We start from the raw sequence: 20345 nt of genomic DNA on the forward strand, positions 1-20345 counted from the left end.
TGTAGTTTTAGTAGAGACGGGGTTTCACCATGTTGACCAGGATGGTCTCGATCTCTTGACCTCGTGATCCACCCGCCTCGGCCTCCCAAAGTGCTGGGATTACAGGCGTGAGCCACGGCGCCCGGCCTACACAAAATTTTTTGTAAACAAACGTGACCGATGTTTTACTGTTTTGCAAAAATAAAATAGTGATAATAGTACTATTACCGGTAATCTGCACTTGTAGCTGGTTTCTACTGCCTTTTCCTTTTGTGGGTTCTCACCATGGTGCCTAGTATTCTTGCTTGCTTTGCAAATTTTGATTGCAGGCTACTCATTTGTCCTGAAGGCTTTTCTGTGGGAATGCTTGGTGGTTTGTGTAGCAGCTGAGTTCTTCAAGATAAAATTTATGTTTGCCTTTCCCATTTGCCTTGGGGCACTGCCAACCTAAAACTACTTTATACTTAATTCTCTATTTCAGACTTTTGGAAGCACATAAGTAGTGTGATTTCAGACTATAAACCAATGTAGAGGCTGACTTGCCCTGAGAATATAAGTTCTTAGAGATATGTGTTTCCTTCTAGCTAGGGCTGGAGTTGAGACAATCAAGGTTTCTGACTTCCCTTTTGTGAATGGAGTTTATTTATCTTGATCACATATCGATTGTGAATGTAGCCCTTTGAGACACTAGGTTTATGCAGCAGCTTCCTATTAGACTCCCCATCTCAGACATATCCTGGGCTTTATCTCCTGTTCCTGGTACTTTACGTAATTTTTCCTCTTTGTGTCTAGGCTACAGCAGACAACTTTAGAAAAAAGCCAAGGCTGCTAGCCTCCCATTCATGCTAGCTCAACATTGTTTGAAAAAATATTTAAAAATACTTCTTGCAGCATTTTAGTTATTTCTATCAGGAGGGCTGTACATAGCAACTAATCCATTATTATGCTGGAAAGAGTATATTTGATTCAATATCTTTATAATGAATAAATATAAATGTAAACTTATGAAGCATCTTTAAATTAATAAATTAATGATTCTGTCTTCTTTTATCTATTAGGCTTCCATGCAAGATTTTTTTTTTCAGAAAAGGATTCTACTCTTTACAATGTTTTGAAAACTTCTTCTAACCATAAAGTGTAAGGCTTTCTCCTTATAATGCTACTAAATCTTCTCTAGCTTGACTACCACTGATGGTGTATGAACTGGGCCTCAGTCTATCACCCACCTTACGGGGTCAAATAATTCAGGTGGCATGGGCCTAATGACATATTTTCAAACTTTTAATTTTGTTTTCTTACCAACAAAACCTCTTCTACTTAGAAAACTTTCTAGGTAGGAGTTTTCTGCACTGGATGCAGGGGCTAGAGGAAGATCTGGAACACAACAGATTTGGATTCCTCCACCCCTTTCCTGAAGCACCTCATGTACTCTAAAAATGTTTGCTTGGGGTTTCAGCTATAAGGCCTTGGGCATTTACTTGATATCTCTGTACCTCGGTTTCCTCATATATAAAAGAGGAATAATAATAATGCTACCCTGACAAGATTGCTGCAATAACTGAATAAGTTAAATATGTGAAGCACTTAGTACAGTCTTGGCACATAGTAAACACTACATAAGGGCTAACTATAAAAAAATACAGGAGAGCTAGTCACGGTGGCTCATGCCTCTAGTCCCAGCACTTTGGGTAACCAAGGCAGGAGGATCACTTGAGGCCAGGAGTTCAAGGATGCAATTAGCTATGCACTTTAGTCTAGGTTATAGACCAAGACTCTGTCTCTCTCAAAAAAAATACAGGAGAATTTTTATTTAACTCTACATGCTCCTGCTAAATATTTCATACTCCTTTGAATTTTTCTTTTTTTTTTTTTAGACAGAGTCTCACTCCATCACCAAGAGCCAGGCTGGAGTGCAGTGGCGCGACCTCAGCTCACTGCAACCTCCGCCTCTCCAGGTTCAAGCAATTCTCCTGCCTCAGCCTCCTGAGTAGCTGGGACTACAGGTGCGTGCCACCATGCCCAGCTAATTTTTACATTTTAGTAGAGATGGGGTTTCACCATGTTGGCCAGGATGGTCTCAATCTCTTGACCTCGTGATCCACCTGCCTCGGCCTCCCAAAGTGCTGGAATTACAGGCGTGAGCCACTGTGCCCGGCCACTCCTTTGAATTTTTACTAAATTCATAATTTGTACATTACTTGCCCAATTGGATGTAAAATGCACTTAAAAAGTAAAAGAAAAAATGATCTCAACTTTAGAGTTAAACTAAAACCAAAGGTCAGTCTGTTCCATGCTGTATTTTTTTTCTATACACTGCTTTCTTCTAGCACTGAGAGCTTTCTGAATCCATTAAACAACAGCCAGGCATGGTGGCTCACACCTATAATCCCAGCGCTTTGGGAGGCCAAAATGGAAGGATCACTTGAGGCCAGGAGTTTGAGACCAGAATGGGCAAGAAAACAAGACCCTGTCTCTACAAAAATAAAAAATTAGCCGGTGTGGTGGCACACGCCTGTATTCCTAGCTACTTGGAAAACTGAGGCAGGAAGATCCCTTGAACCCAGGAGCTCAAGGCTACAGTCAGTTATGATCATACCACTGCCCTCCAGCCTAGGTGACAGAGCAGCACACAGTCTCAAAAAAAAATCAGATTTCAAATATTTAAATAAAAAAAAAAAAAAAAAAAAACAAGTAAAAACGAAAACAAAAAATGCTGCAGACTCTGTGGACTTTTCTTTTCACTGTAATTTTGTCCAGCTATAAGGTTAGTGGAAAAGAAAAGAGGAGGTCACAGGGCTGAGGTAGAATGTATGCGTTTTCTGAGGATGGGATCCTCTGCGTGAATAAGGAACTGGTGCAGCTGCCAGTATAGAAGGGGCCCTGGGAGAAGGAAAGAAATGGGCTAAATGAGGAACCTGTACAGGAGCACAGGAAAGAGTCAAAGGGAGGAAAATGTTTTGAAGACAAGGAAACTGAGACCTGGAGAGCTGCAGGGACTTGAGGGAAGGGAGAAAATCCTGGGTCTAAGCTTGGGAAGGGCAGGCCAGTCTACCTCTGCTTCTTCAAAGATTACTACAGACTTGATCCACTGAGGCCCCCAAAGTATGTGAGGCATGGGCAGGCGCCCAGGAGAGGAATAAAACAACTTAAATTGAGTACTTTGAAATGTTCAGTCACACTAAAGCTGCAGAGCCATAGGCCAGCTGAAGAGTCAGCTTTTAAAAATGCTTTACAAAGAGCACTTACCCAAGAACAAGAAGACTTGAGTTCTATTAGACTGAGGCATATAAAACTGTCATTTCTGTAGGTCAAAATGCTGTAGTGCCAACTTCATACAGTTCAACCTAGGATTCTAGCTCCACTGCTCTGCAGATCTTTGGGATTTGGGTAGGGTGCCCACATCTGCCTAGTGGACAATGCCTGCCTTAATTTATAGGGTATCTGTAAGGACTGATCCAAATTACAGAACACTTGAGTGCCTGCTGTGGATAATTTCTGGGGGAAAAAAGATGACTAAAGCACAACTCTTATTCCCAAGAACCCAGCAGTGGAGGAGATAGGAAAACAAACAGAGTTGAATATATTATCATAAATATAATATATAAGGAAGGAAGAGAGGAAACAACAAAGTCGGCTTGATTGTGGGTTGTCAGGGAAATGGTAACATTTTAATTGGGCTGCAAGGGTTAAGCAGAAGTTTCCCAGACAAAAAGGAAGAGGTAGCACTAGCAAGAGGAATAGTGTGAGCAAAGCTCTGGAGGCGCGAAAGCGCATGGTGAATTGAAGAATGGTAAACAGTCTAACGAGTCTAAAGGTAGAGAGTATGGAGGGAGGGGTAAGATTGGAAAGGTTGATGGGGCAGATAGTGCAAATGTATAAAAATGACTGGATAAGACTATATTCAGGAAAACCATGGCAAAGCATAGAAGTGCTTTACAAATGATGAGTACTGTTTACCTTTAAAGACATAAAAGAAAGCTTCCCTAAAATCTCACACCATCCCTCCCCTCTTCTCACAAGGGGTTTGGCTTAAGTCATAGATTGATCTACTAGATTTCTTTATAGAGTGCTTCCCTTCCCTGGGAGAAGTGTTCTTCCCAGGGTCCAAGAAAGTGGCAGATGGAAACTCTTCAGAGTGGTCGGGGGTAGGCGACAGGAAGTGATCCAGTTTGATGAGGAGGTTCCTGTCTCATTGTTCCCCAAATTTCCATTTTCCCTTCTTCCATATCACTTATTCTAATCTCCCTTAAGAAAGAAGTGAAACTGCTACACCCAAGGGAGTAGAGGATTGGTGTGACACCCTCCCCTTTGCTCCCCACCCCCTTCGCTTTCACTTCTACCCCTTTGCAAAATCTCCCACAATGAAGTCATATTGTGTTGGCAAACTTAGCCATGATCCCTATTTCCTCTCCCTTTCAGCCAGGGTCAGTCTTCTTCCACTGGTTCAACTGGTGTTGCTTCCAGTACCCAGCAATAGGTTCATTCATCCCACTATCTGCTTATAGATCCTCTTCCCATTCAAGAGAAAGCAAGCTTGACAAAGTGGTGAATGACATATAAGGCCCTGGAATTCAATTATACCCCATTCTACCAATGTTCCCCATAAACTAAGAGAAAGAGCAATATAGCCCTAATATCAGATTCTGGCTTTGCTACTTCTTACCTATGTGACCTTTGGCAAGAGCCATTATTTCTTCACTTCTAAAAGGGAGACAATCATATCCAAACTCCAGAATCACAGTGACATTAAAGATAATATATGTAGGGCATCAGTCTTACAGAAGACACCCAAACACTGTAGCTACTACCATCGTCATTATCATCACCACAACTACCATTATTAAGCATCTGAATTAATGCAGACTCCTGGCTGGTCTCATCCCTTCCCTCTTATTGCCCTCCATCTGTTTCTCACATGATAACCACAGCACTAGTTTAAAAATAAAAATCAAATTACATCTCATGTTATTCAAAATCCTTCTTTGGCTTCCCAATGCACTCTGAATAAAATCCAAGTTTCTTCCTCTGGCCTCCAGGGCCCAGATCAGCCGAGCTTCTGCCCCCTTCTGTCTCCAACCCCTTCACATTATGCTCTCCCCATTGCCCGCTCTGCTCCAGCCACAATGGCCCTCTCTGTTTACTGAGCACTATGGCTTCTGTCCATCTCAGGGCCTTTGACCCTGAGGTTTTCTCTTCCCCATGTCTCTTCCCTTTCATATATTCCTCATGTGCTTTCGGTGCAATTTAAATGTCACCTTCTCAGACTACACTACCTTACTACCATTCTATTTTACCTTCTTTACCAGTACAATTCTTATTTATCACTGCTTATTAATAACATATTTGTACAACTATGTAAGTAACTTCAATCTCCCCATTAGAAAGTAAACTCCAGGGGGGGCAAGGGAGTTTGCTTTGTTCAGTACTCTATCCCAGCACCCAGCCCAGTGCTAGAAGTAGTATTTTATTTATTAATGGTTTTAGGCAGCACTTTGTGCTGTAGTACAAACAGATGCAAATCCAGCATCATTTGTACCCTGCGGATCTCAGGGGGAGGTTAGGATTTCTTTACAACAATTCCCAGTTGTATTCCTAGTTAAATTCTTTTCAGAAAATTTAGCTAAATTCTTTTAATTTAAATCCTCTTAAAATAATTTAACTACTCTCTAGGATATCAAAGGTCAAACTTTCTCTTTTCTGTATTATCTAAATTTTCCATAATGAGTATGCATTTTTAGTAAGAATTTCGCATAAACTCTGCATTGTAACAAGACTGATCATAGCAAATCAATCTGATTAAATGAATTTATTTTGAAAGTAAAATTAACAATAAAGGAAGAAAGGCCAACAGCCAACTTAACATTTTTAAAGGTATTAACATTTTAAAAGTGGGAAATTGTAAACCAAAGATCATTGCCCGACATATAAAAGGTTAGTGATTCAATAAATGATTTTCCAGCTGATCAGACGTAGATAACATGACAACATGAAATAAAAATTTTCATGCAGCACCATATGAGTTAATGCTCATGGAAAACACAGTCCCTGTCATGTAATGGGTATTCAGTATTTGTTGAATGTAAGTTTCTGGAAGATTTCTCCAGCCAAAGAGGCAATTACACAAATTTGCAACTTTGAAAATAATAATAACTCAAATATTTCTCATTGTTGTTATTGGTCAGAGGTGAAGGACCAACTAATAAATTTCTACTTATATTATTTTATTTATTATGTTATTTATTGACAGATTAAAATCTTTTTGGTTGTTTTCCTAATTTAAATGTGTGTCATTTCCTCTAGGATGTTCCCCACCCATACACATGCATACTCCTTACTCTCTCTCTCCTTTTCCTTCAAAAGCACATTTCCTATGATTATCTAAAATGTGACTTTCCTCTAGTGATGTCATATTCTCAAAACCCACTCCATTTTTTTGTGTGCACATTTCCCAGGCCCCATAGAAAAGGTCTTTCTAACCTCAACCCCAACCCTGGGCCCAGTTATTTACACTAATGTCTTTCCTTTCTGGTCACTAGGGACCCTGACCTCTTTTGCTATTTACTGTTGCCTCTGCTGTTATCACCTTTGGTGACTTCATTGTTTGCTTTGATGACTCCTTAACACTATTCAACAGTTCACCCAAAAAATCTCATTCTGACTACCATCATCATCAGAACATGTCTCTCTAAGATAAGGAACACTGGAATTCTTCTGTTTATGAACAAACTCCCATCTTTCTATTTCTTCTACTTCCATTTTAAAAATTCTTTATTTGAATCTTTTTTTTAAATTGTGGCAAAACATACATAACATAAAATTTACCATTTTGACCATTTTTAAGTGTACAGTTCAGTGACATTCACATTTTTGTACAACCATCACCACCCTCCATCTCGAGAACATTTTTTCATCTTCCAAAACTGAAACTCTATGCTAACAGTATCACCGTATTCCAAAGTTAATTCTTTTTTTTATATTCTCTAAGGATCTGTTTCAGATTTTTCTCCACTTATCCTTAAAACTTCAAATCAGTGCTTATTTCTTTTAATTTCTGTAACTCTTTCAGAACCTACAATACACAGATTGAAGCCATTTTATAAGACCCTTAAGTTCACATCCCTAGGCCTTAAAACTTCACATCTTCTCTTATTCTCTCACTAGTTCCTCCTCTCCTGCAGGAATAAGTGTGCCTCCTTCTTTTCAAAGCCAATCCTTCCACTCATATTCTTTCCCCCTCTCTTCTCTGTCTCCTCTGGAAATATGTAAGTTTTCCCCTTTTCATAGGCTGCCTTCTTTCTGCATTGAAGCATACTCAAAAGTCTCACAACCCAATATAAACATCAATATTAATGACAATAATAACAAACATTGAGTTTCTACTTTGCACCAGTTACTGTGCTAGGTGCTGAAAATATATCTTCTCATTTAATTCTTACAACAATAAGTTCAAATTATTATGAAGCTATCATGGGTACTGTAACAGTTATTATTATAAAAATTGTCATTATTATGAAGAAGAAACTGAGGCTTCAGAGATATCAAGTAACTTGCCCAAGATCACCTAGCTAGTAAGTAGCATCTTCTCTTTTCCACACTACTGTGTAAAGATACCATTCTTTGTTTCTTTGCTCCCTTTCATTACTGTACTATACTTCTTGGAAATGTCTTACTTCCTCCTCCTCCACACTGTGCAGTCCTCTGGAGTTGTTTTGAGATTCCCACCATACTTAAATGACTCCCTCCAAGTTCTCTTAATCTCCAACTGGGTCTCTATAATGAGTATTACCAACTGTTCCTGCTTTTTGAGACAATGTTCTCTCTTAGCCTTCATTATATGAACTCTTTTTTCTGCTTCTCTGTCTGGTCTTCTTACTAACTTCTTTTCTCCTCTTTCTCCTTACATGTAAGATATCCCAGAGTTTAGTCTTCTCACAGCTTTCTCTTCCTGTTCCACACTCAGCCAAGACAATCTCATTCACTCCCTCACAATTAACTATCATGCCTTCACAAATACCACATGGTAATTTTGGCCTCTGGCCACCCAGTTCCCACTCCCTGCTGAATTGTCCATATAACTGTTCCTCCAGTACCTCAAACTCCATCTGCCCGACATCAAACTCACTCCCTGTCCCTCCCCACCTGAGTTCCCTATTATTAACCCCTGGAATTATGTCACTTCCCTTCACCACCCTGCTTCCCCTCTTTCCCAGTCCACAGCAGGCACACCCAGATCCAGAAAGAGCTGAGGATGTATTGTGGTAGACATGCCTCTAAACTGGGAGTGAGACTTGGGTTTTAATCCTGACTCAGCCACTTGGTAACTGCGTAACTTAGTGGAACTAGAACCGGAATCTCTGGGGCCCTTACTCACACCAACCTGCAAGGACTCTATGAAGTACCCGTAGCACTCATCATTCTCTTTCCCTCCTCATTAGTCTTATTAACATTGTCCTCACTAGGTCCCCATTGCTTTTTGACTGGGCTATTTTAATTGGCCTCCTAACGGGTCTTTTCTCCTCCCTCTCCCTTCTTTCCTTCCTTCAGATGGTGCTTCACACAGACATAAAATTAAATTCATAAAACATAATCTAGAAGATGCTTCTCTTTTGCTTTAGAAACTTTCAAAAGATTCATGTTGTCCATAGGATAAAACTCAAACTCCTTATTGTAGCAGTCATAGCCCTCTGCGTACTGGTCCCAACATAACATGTGAAACTTCACTTTGTCTGAATTGAATTTCAAATGTATTTGGGAGAAAAAAAATCCCAAATGTATTCTTTTTCATTATTTTTATTTTTTTCATTTTTAGAGACAGGGTCTCACTCCATGGTCCAGACTGGAGTATAGTGCTATCAGAGCTCACTATGACTTTAAACTCCTAGGCTGAGGTGATCCTCCCACCTCAGTCTACCAAGTGGCTTAAGAAAGCAGGTGCACACCACCAAGCCCAGCTAAGTTTTAAAATATTTTCTGTAGAGACAGGGTCTCTTTATGTTGCCCAGGCTGGTCTTGAACTCCTAGCTTCAAGTGGTCCTCCTGCCTAGGCCTCCTAATGCACGGGGATTATAGGCATGAGACACACACCTAGCCCTAACTTATTCTTTATACCAAAAGTAATAGTGAGTCAATCAAAGATTTATATATAAAATATTAAACAATGAAGTTTTAGATAATATCATAAGTAAAATTTATAATCTTAAAAGAGGAAAGGTATTTTAAAGCAGAACACAAAACCAGAAGTTCTAAAAGAAAACACTGATTGTATTTTACCACATAATATTTGAAAGCTTATGTATGGCCAAAAAATGCCATTAGCAAAATCTAAACATAAATGACATGGGGGAAAAAGCTGTAACACATATCACAGACAGGGTCTAATTTCATAGTTTACATACAGTTCTTAAAAATCAATAATTTATAGAAATTGATAATACATAATTTTTTAAAAGATGCTCAGTCCCACTAAATAAAAGAAATATAATTCATAACTATAAGATAGTTTACACTCTTTAGAAAGGCAAACGTTTCAAAGGTAATGACACTCATTGTTGCTAGGAGGAGGGAGAAAAGGGCACTCACCTGGATTGTTGATGAAACTGTAAATTAATACAAGTTTTTGGAAGTCAATTCATTAATATCTGTCAATATATAAGATACAGGTACCCTCTGATTCAGCAATTGCACTACTAGGAGTTTATGCTACCAATGAACTTATAAAGATTTTCAAAGAATCACAATACATACCCACACCCCTACACCCACACACCCGCACACACACCCACACCTACACACACACACACACACACACACAAACTATCAATATTAGAAAACTAATATTGCAACACTGGCAATATTAGAAAACAAAAACAAAATCTGGCAACAGCCAGTGTTAATCAATAAAAGACTGGTTAAGGTATATTTCTATGATTGAATTCTATTTATGATATTACTTGTAAAGAATGTTTCTAATATGTAGAAATATTTATAATATAGTGTTAATTAGAAAATGGAAAAAGCTTGTATTTGCAGAATGATTCTATTTTTTAAGAGAAGCGTATAACTTTTTAGATAGGAAAAGAATGACAGGATCTACAACACATACACTTTCCTGTCATTTACATATTTTCTAAGTGTACATATATCCTTTCTATAATCAGAAAAGAATTACTTAAAACATATTCTGCTTTCTTTAGAAAAGATAAAGGAAATTGAACAATCTGTTTCCTTCTATATTATGTATTATACAATAAACACTACCTAGAGTCTGTATTGTAGAGATTTTATAAAAGTGAATGATTAACTAACTATAACTCTTTGAAAGTGCTACAGCTAGGTCAGGTGTGGTGACTCACACTTGTAATCCCAGCACTTTGGGAGTCTGAGGCAGGAGGATCACTTGAGGTCAGGAGTTCAAGACCAGCCTGGCCAACATGGCGAAACTCCATCTCTACTAAAAATACAAAAAAATTAGCTGGGTGTGGTGTCGCGTACCTGTATTCCTGGTACTTGGGAAGCTGAGGCAGAAGAATTGCTTGAATCCAGGGGGCAGAGGTTGCAGTGAGCTGAGATTGTGCCACTGGACTCCAGCCTGGCAGCAGAGAGAGACTCTGTCTCAAAATAAAATGAAATGAAAGTGTTATAGCTAAAATAATCCCTGTTTAGGATCTGACGATAGCAAGAATACAAGCTCCCACACGTTCTAATGCATTTTTAACTAGCTCCATCTGCATTGCCTCATACATCAAATGCTGTCATGCAATGTTGCATAATCCATGTGTGTGTGTCTATATAAGTACAACTGGGATGTAACTGCCTTAACTAATACAATTGCTGACTACAGGAAACCACGTCATCTGAGATTAGCACTTTGTAACTTAGGTGAGTATCATAACCAGTGTGCAGGGATATTTACTGTATGTCACTGGGAATAGCAGCAAAAAAGAACTAGTTTAAATTGCTATATGCTCCGAAATATTTCTGATGTAAAAACAGGAGAGTATTGAGTAAATTTTAGTCTAAAAAAAATGGTGAAAAGAGTGATCAAAGCAAAGAATTTGCAGGTTATTTAAAGAAAATACTTTTTCAGAATAGGATTTGGAAATATTTCCTGACTATGCTTTTAACTTATCATGTGGTTCTATAAAGGGTGTTGACTTTCGCTGTGCCAATGACTTCATTTAATTGTGGTATTTTAAGTTTCTCTATCTTAAATTATGCAAGCTAATACTGGTTTATGGCAACATTCTTCTAAGTGCATTCTCTCAAACTAGTCCATGAGGCTAAGAGGGGAGAAAAAGGTTATGAGATCAAATAACTACTGAAAACAATTAATTAAGCAAAGGTACCCATGATTCTTCAATAAAGGACAATCAACACTTTTTCTATGCTAACATGAGTCTGACTCTCCAAGAGATAAGATGTAGACTAAAACATTTCCTATATTTATTTGAAAATGTAACTTTTTATTAAAATATTCTAAGATTATAAGAAAGAAAAAATAACTTTTTTAATGACGAATAATTGTTTTTTCTAGGATATAAGTATCCTTGGGTAAAAGAGAAAACAACATAATGGCAATGTAATTTTTACCTTAGTAAAGTGTTACTTCATTATCTACTGTGTAGGGTACTATATAAACTATTTTATGTACAAGTTAAAATGTAACTACAATTAGGTTCCCTATCTTATTATTCCAAATGTGTGATTGCAAACTAACTACCATATAGAGAAATTTATTATTTCAAATAAGTTGGACAATTGCTTTGTATATAAGAAAGGCTGAGTGTTTGGAGTTAAATTCCCAGTTCTGATTATTTTTTTCCTATTTTGAGGAGAAAAGGGAGAGAAAGAATGGAGGGAGACATGATAGGAAAGTACTGGCAGCAACATGGAAGTCAGGAGGCTAGATTCTGTTTCTGGCTCTGTTTCATAATCCTAGGCAAGGCACTTAATCTTCAGAGTTTTAGTCTACTCCTCCGTAAAGTTAGGGACTCAGTAAAATGATACATAGATCCTCTGCTTCTAAGCATTCTTTATCAACAAAGGTGGGAGAATCCAAGGGAGAAAATAAGGGTTAATGTGAAGTATTTAAGCTGTGGGAGCACAACATTTACTCCTGTGGCAAGATTGAGAGGCAGAATAGGTAGTCTTCAACTGGCTGACCATTGAGGATTTTGCACATGGGACTGGATGTAAACAGGTAGCACGCACATATGGTTACAGCAGTTCTACCTAGACAAGATCATTTGGAGTTTCAGCCTCCAGAGGTTTGTCCAGGGACAAAATAAGTGTGCATAAAGTTTATCTTGTAATGAGTCCTCTAACCCAGGAATTCAATGTTCCTCTTTTGACTGCTAGAAGAGATTATTCATATGAAGTTTGTAAGAGATTTAAGTTGTAACCACTGCTGGGATAATTTGGTTTGCTTGTTTATAATGTAGCAAAACAAGAGGCCAATACTTAAAAAGAAGCAGCAATGATTATTGATAGAATTTCAGGCAATGTCAGAGAGTTTAAGCCTAGAGAAGGAGTCCTGCTCTCTCCACAAACCACTGCAATAGTGTCACACCCTGATGCTGAAGCCAGATTGCAGAATCATACTAAAAGAATGTGGAATTTTTTGCAATTTATGAAACAGAACTCCCTGTTTTTTCAGTATGACACAGTGACCTAGCATGATCATCAAGGTATTGCATCAATTGACATTCCTCGCTTGAATCAAGTATTAAATTGGGGGTTGCAAGATAGTGATTTGTCTAATTCTGAGAGAGAAAGAGGGAAAAAAACAGCTAGGCAGATAGTTAGGGCAAAGTCCTTGGCAGAACTTTTCTTCTAACAAAGAGTAGCCTGAGAGACCGAGCTGCGAACATAGATTAGGAAGCAAGCTCCAGCACAAGAGCGCCTTCTGTGTAATCAGCAAGTTTCATATACATTCAGTGGGCCTCAGTGAACACATTCCTTTTTTGGATACTTGCTCAGGAGGGCTTGCTTGGAACATGCCTATAGCTACTCAGATAAGAGGAGTTACACTGAGCTAGCCATGCCCACAATGGAGGATTCTAACCCCTAACACATGCATAGTAAGGGAAGTCAAACAACATGGAGTAACTTAGGCTACCAGCTCACTTGAACACTAGAAGGAAAGGGTTGGGGTTGTCAGGAATTCACATCTTCTGCAGATGACACATCTAGTCCTAACCAGTTTGTCATACCTTATATAAATAAAGCACCCCCTCCCTACTAGCTCCTTTGTAAAAACGCTTGTATTCCACTATAGAATAGCAACCCTTTTTCAGGACCCCTCTCTGCCACAGAGAGCTTTCTCTGTTTCTTTTGTTTATTAAACTTTTGCTTTAACCTCACCCTTGGTATGTCCGCATTCCTTGATTACCTCAGTCATGAGATTAAGAACTCCAGGTGGTACCCCAGACAATGAGGCCAGTTTCAATTCTATCATTCCTTCTATAATGAGTAGATCTCTCCCTGTTCATTGAATTCTTGAGAAACACTGTGAACTTGTGGATTTCTTTAAATGCTTTATAGTCAATTACCACCATTATTCTTTTTGATCCTCAAATTGTGGCAAGTTCGGCCAGCAGGAGATCTTTCCCAGTGGCTCATGCATATGCTTCTGACACAACCTCACTAGTTTTTTAGTGACTCTGCTTTCTGACACAACAGGATGTTCCATGTTCACCACTACTTTACCAGCTCCAGATCTGGAGCTGTGGTTCCTTTTAGTTGAGAAAGTATTAAGAAACTAAGATATGGGCACATTGATATTGCTGACACAAATTTAACATTCCACAGGTTTTCTCATGACTTCTTTTATTTTATGTTTGTATCTCCTTTCCCTTACAATCAAACACCATGTAACATATCTACTTATTTCCTCTAAAGTATAACAAAACAGTCTCAGAATTGCAGTACCAATATTTCCACTGTCTACAAAAAGAGTCAAACTTTGTAAAATAGTTGAAGAGATTTATTCTGAGCCAAATATGAGTGACCATGGCCCGTGACAAAGACTTCAGGAGGTCCTGAGAACACATGCCCAAGGTGGTCGGTGTGCAGCTTAGTTTTACACATTTAGGGAGAAATGAGACTTCAATCAAATACATTTAAAAAATACATTCGTTTGGTCCAGAAAGGTGGGACAACTTGCAACGTGGGGTGGAGGGTTCCAGCTGGGAGATGAAGGAGGGATAAAAGACTACAGTCAACTGGGATCAATAGAAAGGAATGTCTGGGTTAAAATAAACGATTATGGAAACCAAAGTGCTTATTTGCAGAGGAAGCCTTCAGGTTGTAGACTTCAGACAGAATAGGTTATAAAATGGCAAGTCTAACACAGCGGTATTTGTGTATCTAAACATATCTAAACACAGAAAAAGTAAAGAAAGTAAAAATATAGTATGAAGATTAAAAAATGGTACACTTGTACAGGGCACTTAACCATGAATGGAGCTTGCAGGACTGGGAAATGAGTCTAGGTGAGTCAATGAGTGAGCAGTGAGTGAACGTAAAGGCCTAGGTCATTACTGTGCACGACGATGGACTTTATGATCCCTGTACACTTAGGCTACACTAAATTTATTTAAAAGTTTTTTTCTTTTTTTAATAATACATTAACTTTCCTTACTATAACTTTTTTACTTTATAAGCCTTTAATTTTTTAAATGTTTTGACTCTTGTAATAACACTTAGCTTAAAACACAAACATCATACAGCCATACAAAAATTTCTTCCTTTATATCCTTATTCTATAAGCTTTCCTCTATTTTTAAATTTTTTCAATTTTAATTTTTTACTTTTTAAGCTTTTTCCTTAAAATCTAAGACACAAACACACACACACTAGCCTACGGCTACACAGGGTCAGGATCATTAATATCATTGTCTTTCACTTCCATATCTCATCCTACCAGAAGTTTTTCAGGGGCAATAACACACATGAAGCTGTCATTTCCTATAACGATGTCTTCTTTTGGAATACCTTTTGACAGACCTGCCCGAGGCTGCTTTACAATTAACGTTTTTTATAAGTAAATGGAATACAATCTACAATAACTGTACCAAGTACAGTATAGCAAATTATAAACCAGTGACATAGTCATTTGTTACCAAGTATTATACACGATACATGATTGCATGTGCTATACTTTTATATAACTGGCAGTGCAGTGGGTTTCTTTACACCACTATCACTACAAACATGCAAGTAATGAATTGTTCTAGGATGTTATGATGGCTACAACACCACTAGGTGATAAGAATTTATCAGCTCCATTATAATCTTGTGAGACCACCATTAAAGATGCAGCCTATTGACCAAAGCCTCATAGTGCAGTGCAGAGTACCATATCCTAGCATGAATGCATAGTTCGAATACTATGTTGGGCTGGGCCCTGTGGCTTATGCCTGTAATCCCAGCACTTTGGGAAGCCAAAGTGGGTGAATCACGAGGTCATGAGATCGAGACCAGCCTGGCTAACACGGTGAAACCCCGTCTCTACTAAAAATACAAAAAAATTACCCTGGCTTGGGGGCACGTGCCTATAGTACCAGCCAGTCGGGAGGCTAAGGCAGAAGAATTGCTTGAACCCAGGAGGTGGAGGTTGCAGTGAGCCAAGATTGCACCACTGCACCCCAGCCTCCGCAACAGAGTGAGGCTCCATTTAAAAAAAAAAAAAAAGAATACCATGTTTAAACTTTACTGAAATAATTATTTCCTCTTTATGGTTATATTACCAATTTGGTACTGAGCTAGCCACAGTTGTTTCTGTTTGTTTTCAAGTTGAGACAAATAAACTCATGTTATATTTTAATCCAACAGAAGCCTGAAAAATGAAGCCTAAAATGAAGTACTCAACCAACAGAATTTCCACAGCCAAGCGGAAGAACACAGCAAGCAAAGCCCTGTGTTTCAAACTGGGAAGTAAGGACTTAAGTATCTCTGAACATTTTACACACTATTTTTATCGGTTATCAAATCTTTACTATTCCAATGTTTATAATGCTATCTGATCAAAATCTAAGAATACAAGAACTGAAATCAAAAGGAATGACACATAAGGGTATAATGCAGCAGACTGGCTTTAAATAGACCATATATAACCAATTTGGCATGTTTAACACATCACAGGGCAGAAATAGCTGAGATCATCTGAACCTGTGAGTAGTGATAAACTTGATTATAGCCTTTTATATCAACGATTTCTTGTTTCACATACCTCCTGCCACCAAATCCCCAAAACCTTTCCCTGATAAACTGGCAAAGTTTTAAGCAGATCCACTTTCATTCAACAAACATTCATTAAGGCCTTTGGTGGTATCAGGCATGTGGTCTTGACTTGCCACTACTGATGAAGAGAGTAACAAGTGAAGATATTTGACTAATCATCTCAGTCCATCTGTGTTGCCATAAAAATATACCCGAGGCTGGGTAATTTAACCCTTTTCCCATTTAGAAAAAAAAAAAAAAAAGGCAAAGCTTGCTGCCAGTGCTTATTTTAATTTTACATAAATATCTCTTTGAGGCCAAAGCAAATGTGATTTTCAGTGCAGAAATAGAATATAAAAACTGTTCTTGGAGTTATTTAAACAGAACTACCATCAGCATTGTCTATTTCGGAAAAAAAATCAGATTCATTAAATGAAATTTCAGCCAACAACTGTTAAAGAACTGTTCAAAAATGTTAATATCACAAGTAGGAATGCTACATTTTCTAGGATTTGACACTTTCAGCAATCAAAAATTACTATATTTTATAAATGAAAATAACCACCACTACTAAAAGCAGAATACTAAATAGAAAGACATCTTTTGTTTCCAAAGTTGATATACTAGAGAGATGTAAAAATAATAATAAAAGCGGGATCTTTCGTGGCAAAGTTGTCTTAGAGTAAACACCACAGTTGTAAGCGCTGCCAGCAATTATTCTCTGGGCAAATGGGAAAAGGCAAAAGAGGGTTTATTTGGCTTACAGTTTTGCAGGCTGTACAAGAAGCATGGTGCTAGCATCTGCTTCTGGTGAGGGCTTTAGGCTGCTTCTGCTCATGATGGAAAGGGGAGGGAAACCAGTATGTGCATAGGTCATATACGGAGAGAATAGAAGCAGGAGAAACAGGAGAGGAGGGACCAATCTTTTTTCAACAACCAGTCATCTTGCAAACTAAGAGTGAGAATTCACTATTGTGAGAATGGCACCAAGCTGTTCATGAGGGATCCACCCCACGATCCAAATACCTCCCACAAGGCCCCACCCCTAACATTGGGGATCATATTTCAACAAGAGACTTGGTGGGACCAAATCAGCCAAAGCCAAACCATAGAAATAAAGCAGAAACAACAAATAATGCTCAAGTCTATCTAGCTGCAAACTCAGAGTTTGTAATAAGATGGAAGGTAAATAAAGTCAGATGGCAGTTATAGCTTTGAGATTAAAGGGCTGTTTAACTTTTTGATCCTTAAAATTGTCTGTCCTAGGAAGGAAGTATGCAAATTTATTTATTTATTTTTACTTTTTTTCTTTTGAGACAGTCTCACTTTGTCTCCTAGGGTAAAGTGCAGTGGCGCAATCTCAGCTCACTGAAACCTCTGCCTTCCAGGTTCAAGTGATTCTCCTGCCTCAGCCTCCCAAGTAGCTGGAATTACAAGCACACACCACCATGCCTGGCTAATGTTTTATATTTTTGGTCAACATGGGGTTTTACCATGTTGGCAAGGCTGGACTTCAATTCCTGATCTCAAGTGATCCACCCACCTCAGCCTCCCAAAGTTCTGGGATTACAGGCATGAACCACTGCACCTGGCAGGAAGCATTCAATTTTAGAATCATGTTTTTCATATGGGAGCAGTAACACAAAATAAAGTAAACAGAGTCCTGGCAGACGGGAAAGAAGATGGAGGATAAGGAATGATGGTGGGAGGGACTGGCATATCCTTGTCCTTCATGCTCCTTTCCATTTCTCTGTACATCTTTAAGGCTAGAAGAGAAAGTAGTGTTAATATCATTTCTGTCTCATTCTGTCTTCCCTGAGGCTCTGGCCCACCCACACTGTTCTTTGGTGACCAGAGAAAGCACTAATTTGACTATGGTTTCTGAACAACCAGGAAATCACAGCTAAATTAATCCTTTTATTTGTAGCTGAGTCAAAATGCTCTCCGTAGAAACAGTGACTCATTGACTTTACATTCCTAAATTGCCTCTCAATAAAGAATGCATTTTCTTTGTATCTCAGGAAATGCCAGCTCTTTATAGACACTGGAATGAAAGTGGGCTAGAGTTTATGCCAGAGTTGGTGGCGTTGATACAAAAGTTAAAATGATACCCCTCCTTTAAGGGAACAATGGTCCTAACTACTTATCTATGCCATTTAGAGCACAGTGACAAAAATAATCTCCACATCACATTTTTTATTACACTTTAAGTTCTGGGGTACATGTACAGAACATGCAGGTTTGTTACATAGGTATACATGTGCCATGGTGGTTTGCTGCATCCATCCCCCTGTCATCTACATTAGATATTTCTCCTCATGCTATCCCTTTCCAATCTCCCTACCCCTGCTATCTCTCCCCTAGCTCCCCATCCCACAACAGGCCCCCAGTGTGCACATCACATTATTTTAATTGTGCCTCAGCAGATCTTTCTTTCCAATAATATTGGCTCAGTTTAATATTGTACTCCCCTCTTATTTGCAGGGAATATGTACCAAGAAACTGTGGATAGTACCGAATCCTATATATACTATGTTTTTTTCCTGCAGATACATAACTATGATAACGTTTAATTTATAAGTTAGGACCAGGAAGAAATTAACAATAGCAACTAATAAAAAAGTAGAGCAATTAGAACAATGTGCTGTAATGAAAGTAATGTGAATATCTGCGCTCTCTCTCTCTCTTTCTCTTTCTCAAAATTTCTTACTGTATTTCACTGCGGGTAACTGAAATCATAGAAAGCAAACCCACAGATGGAGGCAGAGGAGATAGAGCTACTGCATTAAAACTGTCATTATTTAAACAATCCTGGTGAAAAATTCGACAGATATCTCTGGGGTATATGACAGGTGTAAACCGCTTCTCAACTCAGAATGCAAGATATGTCATATCTTGTTTTTCTAAATAAGCTTCTGCTCTAAGATCCCAAGAAACAAGGCAAGAAAGCACATTTAATTCCTTCTCTTATCTTGAGCTACCAGGATCTAACACAAGACACAGTTCACAATGCCACAAAACATAGTAGCCAACCACTGCAGGTATCACCACAGTCAGTCCCACATGAGTGTGGTCACTCCCAGGGCATTTTGCTTCTAATGCCAACAGGGTGCAGGACTTTTTGACCTGAAGGAAAGCTTCTCTCACAACTTGTCCCTTACCAATTTCCAGGAAGCTACTTCCCAGGGTCAGGGTTTTCTTTTCTCCTACTTTCTCTCCCCTACATCCGTCAACACTTTCTCCTCCCTAAAAATTCAGCCACCTTTACTCATGGATCTAGCCAGAGGTCACAACATGGGACCCTTGAGACAGATCCATCAAGCAGGAGTATTTTATTAGGACTTAATTGTGTTATTGATGTTCCTAATTGAGTCAATTTTCTTAAAATTAGTTTATTTTTAATGAAATCTAAATGTATATAGTTTCTCTCAAAAAACCCAAAGATCTAGAAACACTGGATCCATATCTTGCATGGCAGTAGTTGGCTAGAACTGATTAGAGATCAACTCCTTTAGTGTGAGTCTACCCGTAGAAGATTTTCTGTTATACTAAAGGAGATTTGACTTTATCCTGTAGACAGTAGGGAATCACTGAAAATGTTGAACTGAGGAATGATAAAATATTTTTACTTTACAGAGATCACATTGGTGAAGTGTGATGATAGTTGTGTGATGATAAAGTGAGGAGGCAAGAGTAGAAACAGAAACTGATTAGAGGTCTACCACATTCATCCAGGGTACTAATGATGAAGGCACGACCTAAGACAACAGAATAGAGAGGATGGACTAGATTTCAGATATATTCAGAAGGTGAAATCAATAAGACTTAATGACAGATTGAATAAATTGTAAGAATGGAAAGAAGGAAAAATGAATGATTCTCAGCTTTTTTATTTAAGAATTGGGTAGATAATGATAGAGAGTTATTTTTCAAGATAGGTAATTCAGGAGAAATATATCAAGGTAGAAAAAGATAAAGAAATTTTTATTATAAGTACTGCCATGGTTTGAATATTCCCTCCAAAACTCATGTTGAAATTTGCCATTGTGATAATATTAAGAGGTAGGACCTTTAAGAGGCGATTAGATTATAAGGGCTCTGCCCTCATGAATGGATTAATGCCATTGTCATGGGAGTGGGTTAGT

The 20345-nt window shown here is 38.4% G+C and overlaps 1 protein-coding gene and 1 long non-coding RNA gene across 6 annotated transcripts in view; one reads left to right on the forward strand and one right to left on the reverse strand.

Moving 5' to 3' along the window:
- Positions 1-20345, reverse strand: part of LOC119467998 — a 93158-nt gene that overhangs the window by 36721 nt on the left and 36092 nt on the right. The window lies entirely within an intron of this gene.
- The window catches only part of IL33 (interleukin 33), a 41393-nt gene that overhangs the window by 7331 nt on the left and 13717 nt on the right, over positions 1-20345 (forward strand). For 4 of the 5 annotated variants that reach the window (XM_017506877.2, XM_017506875.2, XM_017506872.2 and 1 more), the window contains exon 2: positions 15814-15915. In XM_017506877.2, coding sequence (XP_017362366.1) covers positions 15825-15915 — 91 coding nt within the window. In that variant the 5' untranslated portion in view covers positions 15814-15824. Of the gene's footprint in view, positions 1-10712; positions 10858-15813; positions 15916-20345 lie in introns of those variants that run through there. The other variant, XM_017506873.2, reaches the window with a different exon arrangement.

This window comes from Cebus imitator, unplaced genomic scaffold (genome assembly GCF_001604975.1).
Source record: "Cebus imitator isolate Cc_AM_T3 unplaced genomic scaffold, Cebus_imitator-1.0 Scaffold364, whole genome shotgun sequence".
Lineage (NCBI taxonomy): Eukaryota > Metazoa > Chordata > Mammalia > Primates > Cebidae > Cebus > Cebus imitator.